The following is a 12657-nucleotide window of genomic DNA, read 5'->3' as shown; positions in this document are numbered from 1 at the left end:
TCCGTCTTGTCTTGAGAGACAATGGACTGCACCTCTAGGGGTGATCTGCAGTTCACTGCACGGGGCAGTGGTCATCTGTACATGAGACAGTGCATGGAGCAACAGATATTTTGTAATGTAGAATTTAATGAGAAAAACAAAGGTTTCAACATCCCAACCTACAGTTCAATTCATATAAGTCGACTAAATTTTAAGTTGGGAGATAGTGCATTTACATTTCTAGCCCAACTTGCCTGCTCTAGACTGGCAATTGCTCTCTCTCTCTCTCTCTCTGTAAAACATGCTCCTCAGCCTGACTCCTTCCAGATGTTTTGGACTCCCAAGTCTCATCACCTTCCCTCTCCACTCAGCATTGCCGCAGATGATCAGGGGAGCTGGGGCCTAGCAACATCTGGCAGACTGCTGGTACCCCATCCCAGTCTGAGCTGTGCCATTCTGTTACAACGCGCCAGATTTCTTTATTTATTTCTCACTCAGTAGCTATGCACTTTGAACAAAAACCAGAAAAATACTGTGTTTCCTGTTAGCATCGTTTTTAAAAAGGCAGTATCAAAATTATTATAAACGAGAACAGAATATGCATTTCAGATCCCTACCACCATTGTGTTTCTGCATGCTCATACGCATGGAACGCCAGATGTCTCCAACATGGTCTTATAACAGGAGGGGGAACCCCAGGCCTGTGGGGTCAAATGTACTCTACTGTACAAAGGTAAGCGTCCCATCTCTCGTCCCATCGCACTTCTGCCTATGGCCAGTGGTGGCTGGCAATGCCAATTTAAGGGCAATTGAGAAGTTGCTCTAAATGGCAACAGAAGTTTTCCCCTTGCCCTCTTCATGCAGCACAGCCATGCTGGCCTAAGACTGATGGGAGCTGTGATCCAAAACATCTGGAGGGCACCAGCTTGGGGAAGGCCGCTCTAATGGGATGTGTTGTGGCATCACAGCAAGATTGGACAATACCTCTCCCTGATCTTGCCCACATGTGTAGCTGGCAGCGCTTCGTCTCTCCCCGCCCACTTGGGTACCTGCCGACCTCTGAAACTATCCGTGTGGTGGTGTGGCCTAAGACTGTAAGAAGAGCCCTGCTGAATCAGGTGGCATCAAGTCCGGCATCCTGCTCATAGTGGCCAACCATTTGCCCCAATGGAAAGCCCAAAAGTAGGACCCGAGAACAAGAGCCCTTTGCCCTTCTGTGGTTTCCAGCAACTGGTATTCAGAGGCATGGGCTGCCTCTGACAGTTAAGGTGGAAGGTAACATTGGAATATCTAGGGTGCACATACAGTTCAGATGACATACAGTGGAACCTCGGGTAATGTAAACTTCGGGTTACGAAAGCGGCAAACCCGGAAGTGTTTCGCCGTTCGCACATGCGCAGAAGCGGTCTACTGCCATGTGCGCATGTGCAGAAGCGGTCTCTCCGGTTGCAAAAACTTTGGGATACGGCTGGACCTCCGGAACAGATCCCGTTCGCAACTGGAGGTAACACTGTATTTAATTTCAGATTTTAAAAACCCTAGCACCACCTCCTGGTTAATTTTGTCCCAATGTTGAATAGGTCTTCTAAATGTTTTGCCGAAATCTGCTTCCGTGCACTTTCCGCCCAGTTCTTACCCTCTGGAGCCACAGAAAACAAGCCTGTTCCATATTCTGTGTGGTTATTTGAAGGCTGGTATAATCTCTCTCTTCCCACAATCTCTCTTCCAGGCTAAGCACACCCGGATGTTTCAGCTATTCCTGAAGGTGTCCTGATTTTCAGACCCCTCCTCTAGAGACATCTCACTTGGTCCATGCACGGCCCAGAAATACACAGTATTTCCGATGCGGCCTGAAATTCCTGTATTCCATGGGGCTGAACTAGATGACCCTCGGGGTCCCTTTGCCCTCTACAATTCTATGACCAATGTAGGTTAGAAATGGACCACACACTATCTGGGCACTGACCACACAAATTCAACCCAAGTACACATCCATATTTCAATATATAGTCCCATGTGAACGTTTGGTGATGCCGGAGGTAGGGAAGAAATGCCGAGTCAGTGAGAAAGCACTAAGTCTGCAGTCTCCCCCCTACCGTGCATTTGTAGGTCAGACCAAGGAGAGGTTTTGTCCAGTCAGGCCCAGTGAATTATACTGTGCTATGAAAGCACTGAATTGCACCTGAAGTGTTGCCCACCATCTTTACAATCGTAAGCTGTCTCTCCTCTATGGGTTCTCTTGTGCTTAATAAGCGACTTTTTATCAATGAAGCTTTTATCGCAGTCAGAACACTGGTATGGCTTCTCCCCTGTATGGATTCTCATATGTGAAACAAGGTTTCCTTTCTGACGGAAGCTTCTCCCGCATCCTGAGCATTTATACGGCTTCTCTCCTGTATGAACCCTTTTGTGATTCACAAGGAGGGAGCTAGTGTTGAAGCTTTTCCCACACTCAGGACATTCGTAGGGCTTCTCCCCTGTGTGGATTCTCACATGTTTAGTAAGGGATGATTTAACCCGGAAGCCTTTCCCACACACAGTACACTGGTAGGGCTTCTCTCCTGTGTGGGTTCTCTTGTGTGTGATAAGGTTTGATTTTGAATTGAAGCTTTGCCCACAGTCTGAGCACATGTAGGGCTTCTCCCCCGTGTGTAGCCTTTTATGCTCTATAAACTGAAAACTGGTGCTAAAGCTTTTCCCACAATCTCTGCATTCATAGGGCTTTTCCCCTGTGTGGATTCTCACATGTGAAACAAGGTTTCCCTTGTTGACAAAGCTTTTTTCACAGATGGAGCATTTGTAAGGTTTCTCCCCTGTGTGAGTTCTCACATGCATCATCAGCGAAGTGCAATGAGAGAAGCATTTGCCACACTGGGAACATTTATACGGCTTCTCCCCTGTGTGGATCCTCATGTGGGAAACGAGATTTCCTTTCTGGCTGAAGCTCTTCCCACAATCTGAGCACTGATAGGGTTTCTCTCCAGTGTGGGTCCTCTCGTGCGTGACAAGATGTGATTTCTTACCAAAGCTTTGCCCGCACTCAGAGCACTCGTAGGGGTTCTCTGCTGTGTGGGTTCTCTTGTGTGCAGTAAGGTTTGATTTCAGATGGAATCGCTGACTGCAGTCTGAACACATATATGGTTTCTCCTCTGTGTGTACTCTTATCTGATCAATAAACCCATAGCTCGTGCTAAAGCTTTTCCCACAATCTGTGCATTCGTATGGTTTATCTCCTGTGTGGATTCTCTCATGTGTATCCAAGTGGGTTCTGTCATGGAAAGTTTCCCAGCATGATGAGCATTTATATTGATGTTCCCCTCTCTCCACACTCTCGTCCTCAAGAAACTCAAAGCTCTGATGGAGGCTTTTTCCACAGTCTGTGCCCATATTTCCCCCTTTACTTATGAGGATTCCTTCTTGTAATGTACTTTCATTTAAACTGCTATCTCCATCTTCACAAAGGAAAGCTCCTTCTGTTGCCTTTTCAGGTTGTCCTTCTTGTCCCTGTTGACTTCCAGGCATCTCTTCAACCCCAGAACTTTTGCCGCTTTTGGCTGATAATAGGATGGCGAAGCTCACACCTTTCTAGTGAAAGATCTTCCTTCTGCTTGTCTAAGTCATCACCTTCTGGAATAAAACAGAAAACAGGAGACGATGCTTTACATTTAGATGTTTCCAATGATCGTATATTGATTTAAAAACAAGACTTTGGGCAGCCTCTTTACTCCTCTGTTTGCAGGAGCCAGCAAATAAGTCAGGATTTCTTTAACTCACTATAGTTTCCATTGCAACTGAACCAGGAAGCCATGATTAACAGCTTCACAACAAACCAAGATATTTAGCCAACTTCAAACAATGGGTTTATACCCTGGCTTGTTCTGAAACAGTTAACCACAGTTTCCTGGTTTGGACTAAATTGGAATAGCTATTGAGTTGAAGAGTTCCTGGTTTGTATACCTTTGTTTTTCTTTTAGAGTGCAATATCTGGAATTGGACGTTTCCTCCCCAAAGTTGTTGCTAAGAAAAATGACAAAAAACACGCCACAGGTTGGCAAAGCCTGCCCTAGAAGATGCATTTGTATCAGTTGTTTCTTTGTGATGTTTCATTACCTCCATGTTATCGCCCCACCCTTGTCTTTGCTCTCTTTATTTTATTATTTTATTTCAAGTATTCCTTTGCTGCTTTTCGGGAAAGCCTTCTGAAGGCAGCGTGCACGCGTGATTCAAAACCTAAAACAGAACTGAAATAATTAACTTTGCCATGACAAAACAAAAAAGCCACAGTCTAATGGTTTGAAAAGACAAATCCACAGTGGGTAAGGCTGTCAGCGGCTACTAGCCACGATCTCACATAGTAAGCTGCCTTATACAGTGGTACCTCGGGTTACATATGCTTCAGGTTACAGACTCTGCTAACCCAGAAATAGTACCTCGGGTTAAGAACTTTGCTTCAGGATGAGAACAGAAATCGTGCTTTGACGGCGCAGCGGCAGCAGGAGGCCCCATTAGCTAAAGTGGTGCTTCAGGTTAAGAACAGTTTCAGGTTAAGAACGAACTTCCAGAACAAATTAAGTACTTAACCCAAGGTACCACTGTACCGAGTCACATCCATCCAGCTCACTATTGTCAACACTGACAGGCAACAGCTTCCAGGTGTGCCAGCTTGAATAAAATATGGGGGGGGGGGTCAGGGACAGGTAACCCCCACCCCACATAATTGATTACACGACATGGCACACATGCACCATTTGAATGGCAATGCTCATCAACTTTAGGAGGGGGCCTTCAAATATTTTATGGAGGGGGGGGGCGGCTGAAGGGACCTCGGTCCCCAGGAGTTGGCTCCTAGAGCAGCTTCGCAGTTTCGGACAGAGCTGTTTCCCAGTCCCAGGGATTGGACCTGGGACCTTCTGACTGCAAAGCAGAGGCTCTAACCACTGAGCTGCAGCCCCTCCCCAAGAAAAGAAACACCTGCCTGGAAGCTCCCACAGAAGCTCCCTTCCAGCCCCCGGCTCCTCAGCAATCTGGTAGCCTGCGAGGCTCCACGGGGCTCTTTGTCTGCATTTGGCTGCTGCAGAAATGGGCTCCTCTGCTCCCCGCCGCCGCCGCCCAGCAGCTGTTTCCTCCTAGGCTTTCTGTCTCTCCTTCCTTGCTTTAGCTCACCTGCTCCACGCGGTCTTTTTTCTTTGCATTGCACCCGCAGCCAGGAATGCAACCGGCAACAGAGGCTCCAGACCTAAAGGCTTATTTCGCAGCCCAGTGCGAGGGAGGGAAGCGGGAGGCGGAAGAGGAAGATGCCCGGCGCTGTTTACTTATTTTTTTTCCCCAGCCTCTCTAGGATCCGCAACTCTGTGATGTTAACTCCTAGCCGTCTGGAAGAAAGTGTAAGTGTGCAAAATAATCCCCAGGGCTTGAGGGAACCTAAGGAGCTGCATACCCGTTTGCCTGAAAGGATTTATGCCAAAGAAGTTGCGCCACCGATGTGGAAAGAAGCCTCACCAGGCAACAGTGCCAATCCTGTGTATGGCGTTCATTCAACGTTGCCAGTGCTGCCAGTGACCTGGGTGCGAATCCAGGCTGGCATTTTCTCTGCTGACATGCAAAGGCGCAGGCAGCCAAAAGCTTGCAAGCGTCCTGTGAGGGTGGGATTCAAACCCTCAGCACAGTGCGCAGCAGATTAGCAGTCCACGGCCTTCACCACTTGACCATGCCATCGGGAACATGATCCCTGCAGCTGGGTGGCCTTGCATCTTTTCAGCTAAAGCCCAGATGTGCTAAAAAAATTGCATCACAGGGATCTCCACCCCTCTTGGCCTGAGGTTTTACTCAGCTAAGAGAAAAACAGTTATACAGTGGTGCCTCGCAAGACGAAATTAATTCGTTCCGCAAGTCTCTTCGTCTTGCGAGTTTTTCGTCTTGCGATGCACGGTTTTCCATAGGAATGCATTGAAAATCAATTAATGCGTTCCTATGGAAACCGCCTTCCCCCGACCTCTTCTGGCGGGCGGCATTTTAAAATCGCCCGGGACAGCGGAGGACTTCTCCGCTGTCCGGGCGATTTAAAAGCCCCTGGGAAGGCAAGCAGGGGGGACAAAGACTTTTGCCCCCCGCCTGCCTTCAGAAGAGGTCCAGGACAGGCTTCGCGGACCTCTCCGCAAGCAGCGGGAGCGCTCCTTGCGGAGAGTTGCCAGTGCGCCCAGGCTTCGCGGCCCCGCCGCCCGGCTTCGGGACATCGTTCCGATGCCAGGCGGCGGGGGGAGGCTTTCTCGCCCCGCCGCCCGGCATCGGGACGATGCCCCGAAGCCGGGCGGCGGGGGGAGGCGTTCCTGCCCCGCCGCCCGGCATCGGGACGATGCCCCGAAGCCGGGCGGCGGGGGGAGGCTTTCCCGCCCCGAAGCCGGGCGGCGGGGGAGGCGTTCCCGCCCCGCCGCTCGGCTTCGGGACATTGTTCCGATGCCGGGCGGCGGGGGGAGTCTTTCCCGCCCCGCCGCTCGGCTTCGGGACATCGTTCCGATGCCGGGCGGCGGGGGGAGGCGTTCCCGCCTCGCCGCCCGGCATCGGGGCATCCTTCCGAAGCCCGGCGGCGGGAGGAGGTGTCCCCGCCCCGCCGCCAGGCTTCGGAGGAGGTCCGAGGACAGCGGGGAAGACGAGCTGCGCTTCCCCACTGTCCCGGAGATTTCCCTATGGGCTGTCGTCTTGCGAAGCAAGCCCATAGGGAAATTCGTCTTGCGAAGCGCCTCCAAAACGGAAAACCCTTTCGTCTAGCGGGTTTTCCGTCTTGCGAGGCGTTCGTCTTGCGGGGCACCACTGTACAAGCCATTTCAGGTTCCTTTTCCCAGTGGCGTAGCATGGGGGGTGCAGGGGGGGCCGGCCGCACCGGGCGCAACATCTGGGGGAGGGCGCACTTGCCGCCTCCGGGGTCGCCGAAGAGCCTGGGCACAGGCTGTAGCAGAGCCCCATGTCTCGTGGAACCGACGAGCTGTGCGCGCGTCTGGGCTGAAGGCGTCCGGCAGGCAGCGGCTCTCAGCACTCGCCGCAGTCCCAGCGCGTCAGGGCTACGGAGGGCACGCCAGGCAGCCCCTCCTCACAGCCCCGCCACCACCGTGGCTACCTTACCGTAAATACCCCAGCCCAGGCAGCAGCAAGAAGAAGCTGGCAGCGGCAGCAGATTACGGGTTAGGGGCGCAAATTACTTGCCTTGCCCCAGGTTAGGGGGCGCAAATTACTTGCCTTGCCCCAGGTGCTGACAACCCATGCTACGCCGCGATAGAAGAAAAATGTCATCTGCTATTCTGCTGCTGCCTTTTGCTTCTGCACTGGACACAACATGCAAAAAGCTAGAGGTCCCTACACATTTTGGTCAGGGTGCTGAAAATCTCCTCTGGACCATCCAACCACACAGGAGGTTTTTCCTCGGCAGACATTGTGCCCAGGAAGGAGAAGGTCCTTATCGTCTGCACCAGTGGTGTAGAGGCATCATACGAGGTTCCCAATCTTGTGACCCGGGTTCGAGTCCCGGCTGGTGCATACCTTCCTGGTTGTTGTTTTTTCCTTTCAGAGAGTTGAAGACAGTTTCAGCCTGCTAGCTAGAAGTTTATGCCTTAAGACAGGGTTTCCCAAACCGGTGGTCCGCAAGCTTCATTCAGGTGTTCCACAGAGTGCTGTAAGGATACAACTAAAATTCTGGAATGAAGTAATGTGGTTTTAGCAGAAATGATATAAAAGATTAGGTTAAAATTGATTTTTTAATTGGTGAAAGACGAGAATGTAAAATTACAGTATATTAAGATAAATTATTAGGATAAAAACAAAGCTGGAAAGGATTTGCTGAAATATCTAATTGAACTAGAATACAAAAAAGGGAGGTGTGAGGAGGTCAAGGAAATAAGCAAAGGAAAGAAAGTTATGTAAAGGTTTGAGCTGATTTTTTTTCTAACTGTTTGTATTTTTTCTGTATTTTTTATTTTTCCTTTTTTTGTTTTTTCTAATTTTCTCTTTGTAATCTTTAAAATTTGAATAAATATTATTAATTTTTTTTTAAAAAAAGGATACAACTAAAAATAATTTAGCACAGCGTATTACAGCTGCTACAACAGGCAGGGAACGTATTAAGTGGTCCACCAAGACCCTCAGCAATTGTCAAGTGGTCCTTAGGGGGAAAATATCTGGGGACCACTGCTCTAGGACTTACAGCCAGTGGGGAAAAGGGCTAGCAAAGATGGAAACTGAACTGATTCAGCCACCTCATCATGGGCATAAAGTCTGCAAACGTCCCTGGGTGGGCTCGAACCACCAACCTTCTGGTTAACAGCCAGACGCGCTAACCGATTGCGCCACAGAGACCTGGAGAAAGGTGCCCCTCAATCTCTTATTATGCTTCCTTTGATGCCATGCAAAAGAAAGAAGTCCAGTTTTATGCTCTGCAAATAACAGCTGTGGGCCAGGCAAGCCCACAGGAGGTGTTCCTTTGGCAGGATCACTCGCCTAGAAGGAAAAAACCCACATCAGCTGCATCAGTGCTGTAGACCAGAGGCAACATGTGAGGTTCCCAATCTTTTGACCTGGGTCCGATTAATGGGAAAAAGGGATGATGAGATAGACTCCAAACCCACATGTGCAGAGGACAACAGATGTCTCATCCTGGACAAAGTGCCTGCAACCGTCCCTGGGTGGGCTCGAACCACCAACCTTCTGGTTAACAGCCAGACGCGCTAACCGATTGCGCCACAGAGACCTGGGCAGAGCTTCCCCTCAGTCTCTTTTATCCTGCAGTTTTGTTACCAGAACTGGATAGAAGACAAACGAACTGATGATGTGCGCTAGGCTCTTTCTTGCCCCATCCAGCAGAGTGGCGCAGCGGAAGCGTGCTGGGCCCATAACCCAGAGGTCGATGGATCGAAACCATCCTCTGCTAGGTACTTTTACTTTTGCCTTGGCAAAATGTGGGTGTGAGTGGAAATTATTTCCCTGCGGCTACTAAATAGGAAGCTAGGAAGCTGCTGTGCCCCCCTCCTTCTAGCAACAAGCCTGGGAAAAGGAATATTGTTGAAAAGGAGAGAGAGGTGACGTGCTAATATTGCTTTGCTGTAAGGCGTTAGCAGGATCCAAAGGCACACGCCTCCATTGTCTCCCGAGACAGGTGGATGTCAACCATCTGCAATAGCCCAGATGGGAAAGTCTGTTTCTTCTGTTTGTTGAATAAAAATAGCCACGGCAACTGGAGACAGTGGATTCTGGCATGATACTGCCTCATTACAGGTTGGGGAATCCAAATAAAGTCATTCCCTGACCAGATACCTAGCTGACAAATGATGCAATGATCCACAGCCAGCCACTTTCGCCCAAGCAGCCAGCAGAGTGGCGCAGCGGGAGCGTGCTGGGCCCATAACCCAGAGGTCGATGGATCGAAACCATCCTCTGCTAGTTGGCAGTGACTGCCTTTTGCTTTTTCCTTGGACAACCCACAAAAGAAATGGGGGAAAGGATCCCTTGTTGTTGCTGCTGAGTAGGACAGCACAACAACTCCCTCCTCTGGCAAAAGGCCTGGGAGAAAGGATCCTTACCGCCACTTTCCTCATTTCTTATTCTCTTCCAGCAAGAAAGCAGTTTTTCTCATATATATATATATATATATATATATATATATATATATATATATAATTATATATATATATATATATAATTTTTTATTAATTTCCAAATAAAATATATATATATATATATATAATTATATATATATATATAATTTTTTATTAATTTCCAAATAAAAAATACATAACACATCACATTTCAACTTTAACAAATTTTTCACTTTTGGACTTCCTTCAGCCTCTCTGATAATCATCCAAATTTAATTTTTAAATACACATTTCTTAAATTCACTATTGCCTTTCAATATACCCTTTGAAACCTGTTTTTCTTTTTTGCAATATTTCTTTGACTTTTACAGAGCTTCTTTAAATGCCACTAATGTTATTTCTCAGTTTTTCCTTCCCCTTACCTTGACAGGGGGTTCGAGGTGGATCCATCTTGGTTGGCTGCTGAGAAAAAGCTGTGTGCCTGCCTAGTTTATCATTTGAATCAGAATGTGAAAGTTGGAAGGGGTCCTGGAGGCCCTCTAGTCCAGCCTGATGCTGAATGCCAGATTGCAAGGGTGCAATAATAGCATGGATGCTGGAAACTGGAGATAGAGGCATGTGGTTGGGGCTTCTACTGCAGACTGAATGCTGCAAACCCCTAAATCTGGTGCTCAGATTGTATACAGCAGGCATGTCCAACAGGCACGTCTAGCAGTAGATCACTGGACGTCTGTGATAGATCACAGGCTCCCGAACCCTCCAAAACAGGGGTTTCCTTCCTAAAAAAAGGTCAACTACTTTGACCTGAACACCCAAAAAGGAGGTAGATCATTGCCAGTTTTTAATTCTGTGAGTAGATTGCCGTCTCTTGGGAGCTGGCTACCGCTAGTATATAGCTTCAATTAAAGCCATATATCCTAAAGACATCACAGTCTCCATTGAGCTTTGTTCAAAGGAAACTGAACCCTGGGTAAAACACTGCAACCTCTGGAATCTCTTGCCACTTGGAGACTGGGGTGTGTGCAACACTATCAAAGCATAGCGAGCACCTTACTAGCAGGTTGGACCAAAGCAATTGCAGCACTCCATCTTCCTTCGAGGTGATTCCTTCTGCCAGGCCTTTTGCCAGAGGAAGGAGTTGCTGTGCTGTCCTACCCAAAAAGGTCAAAGGAAGTCAACATTTGTATTTGTGATAATATTGAAATGTATGTTTAAATTTTATATTGGAAATTGGATAAAAATAATTTAAAAAACAAAAAGGGATCCCTTTTCTTTTGTGGGTTGTCCAAGGAAAAAGCAAAAGGCAGTCACGGCCAATTAGCAGAGGATGGTTTCGATCCATCGACCTCTGGGTTATGGGCCCAGCACGCTCCCGCTGCGCCACTCTGCTGGCTGGTTGGGAGAAAGTGGCTGGCTGTGGATCATTGCATCGTTTGTCTGGGAATGTTCAGGCCAAAAGAGGTTGAGGGGCAGTCTCTGTGGCATGATAGGTCTGTGCACCTGGATGTTACTTTGGAGGACAGCTGTGGCAACGCATCCCTCATAAAGCAGGTGACTGGTGAAGCGGATGGACTGCTAATCCATTGCACTGCAAACGTGGGTTTGAATCCCACCCTCCTCAGCTGTTTGCAGACTTTTGACTGCCTGCACTGTTTTTGCCCAGGGGTTTCAGGGCGGTTCACAGAAAATATCAACATAAAAACCACAATATTTAAAAGCAACATAAAAGCAACAACCCAATAACACCCCATCTCCCCCAAAGGGCCACATTTTTAAAAGGGCATAGGATGTCAATCGGATCAACCAAAGGCCTGGTTAAAAAGGAATGTTTTTGCCTGGAGCCTAAAAGTGTATAATGAAGGCACCAGGCGAACTTCCCTGGGGAGAGCATTCCATAGACAGGGAGCCACTGCAGAGAAGGCCCCTTCTCATGTTGCCACCCTCCAGACCTCACAAGGCACACAAAGGAGGGCCTCAGAAGATGATCTCAGGGTCCAGGTAGGAGCCATTTCAGAGGGGCAGACCAGCACTCCCCCCAAAAAGGGCTGCTTAGATACTGTACTCCTAAGGGGCTACTGAGGGTGGGCTTGAATCCCCATGTGTGCAGAGGACAGATTAGCGATTCACCACTCAGCCACCTCGTTGCAGGTAGAAGGCCAGCAGCCATCCCTGGGCGGGTTTGAACCACCAACCTTCTGGTTAACAGCCAGACATACTAACTGATTGCGCCACAGAGACCTGGGCAGGGCCGCTTATTGGCCTCTTGTTATGCTCGGTTCATTTTTTATCAAACCTGTGCTGTGGTGCCATCAGAGATATGCAAGGTGATCTCTGTCCTTCCATTCTTTCAAGCGATGACCACTGTATCCAACTGCCAATATATGGCTCTCTGCTCGTCAGATGTCCTAGCGACTGGCAGGTTTCCACTCCACTCTGTCCAGCCAAAGGAATGCACATGGTAGATAGTTAACTCTTATTTGTCAAAGCTGACACTTGACACTCTTTTCTACCTCTCTGAATACCCAGGCACACCAGTCTAGAGTCTAGGCAGTTATTCCCCAGAGCAGCTGCAGCAACAGGGGACCACTCCACGAATTTATGCATCTTCCCCCGATGGGCTGCACACACACAGGCAGAGACTGCGCCCGCGTGGAAACTGCCTCTGCTCATCCCTCTTCAATCCCCTCCTGGTTCTGGGAGACAGTTGTGCAGGAGAGGGTGGGGAAACAACTGGCCTTTAACTTTCCTGGTTTACTCTTCTTCCGCTTCTACTGACCGAGCCTGTGCTCCACTCTCCATCTCTGACACTTCCCCTGCCTCCAAATCTTACCTCCAGGCTGGCACAGTTCCCACAAATCACTGACCCCTTCCTCCGAGTGCCCCTCCTCCTGCAGCCCCTCTCCCCCGTCTCAGACTTGCCAATATTCTGCCAGTCCCTGCCTTTCCCTGCCAAGTGTTTCAACTCCATTGAGGAAACTCTGCTACTTGGCATGATGTCCAAAGGCCAAAGAGCCATTTATTAGCAGTTTAATACAGTGCTCGTCATTTGAAAGTATGGAGAGAAAGAAAACACATCAGATATCCCTGGTGGTCTAGTGGT

General features: G+C 48.8%; 1 protein-coding gene across 1 annotated transcript; it reads right to left on the bottom strand.

Moving 5' to 3' along the window:
* Window positions 1–106: 106 nt before the first annotated feature.
* On the bottom strand, window positions 107–5315 carry LOC309336980 (uncharacterized protein). The gene is made up of 2 exons (XM_081853555.1): window positions 5143–5315; window positions 107–3606 (listed from the first exon to the last, which is right to left on the bottom strand). The coding sequence occupies exon 2, from the start codon at window positions 3499–3501 to the stop codon at window positions 2140–2142; it is 1362 nt and encodes a 453-aa protein (XP_081709681.1). The 5' UTR covers window positions 3502–3606; window positions 5143–5315; the 3' UTR covers window positions 107–2139.
* Window positions 5316–12657: the final 7342 nt, after the last annotated feature.

This window comes from Podarcis erhardii, assembly GCF_964252035.2.
Source record: "Podarcis erhardii genome assembly, chromosome: 2".
In the NCBI taxonomy this organism is placed as follows: Eukaryota; Metazoa; Chordata; class Lepidosauria; order Squamata; family Lacertidae; genus Podarcis; species Podarcis erhardii.
Note: the sequence above shows the minus strand (reverse complement) of the source record. Positions and strands in the feature narration are given on the sequence as shown.

Bases quoted from the DNA above. Each gene is read 5' to 3' on its own strand.
- LOC309336980 (XM_081853555.1), bottom strand. From the start codon at position 3,501: ATGCCTGGAAGTCAACAGGGACAAGAAGGACAACCTGAAAAGGCAACA.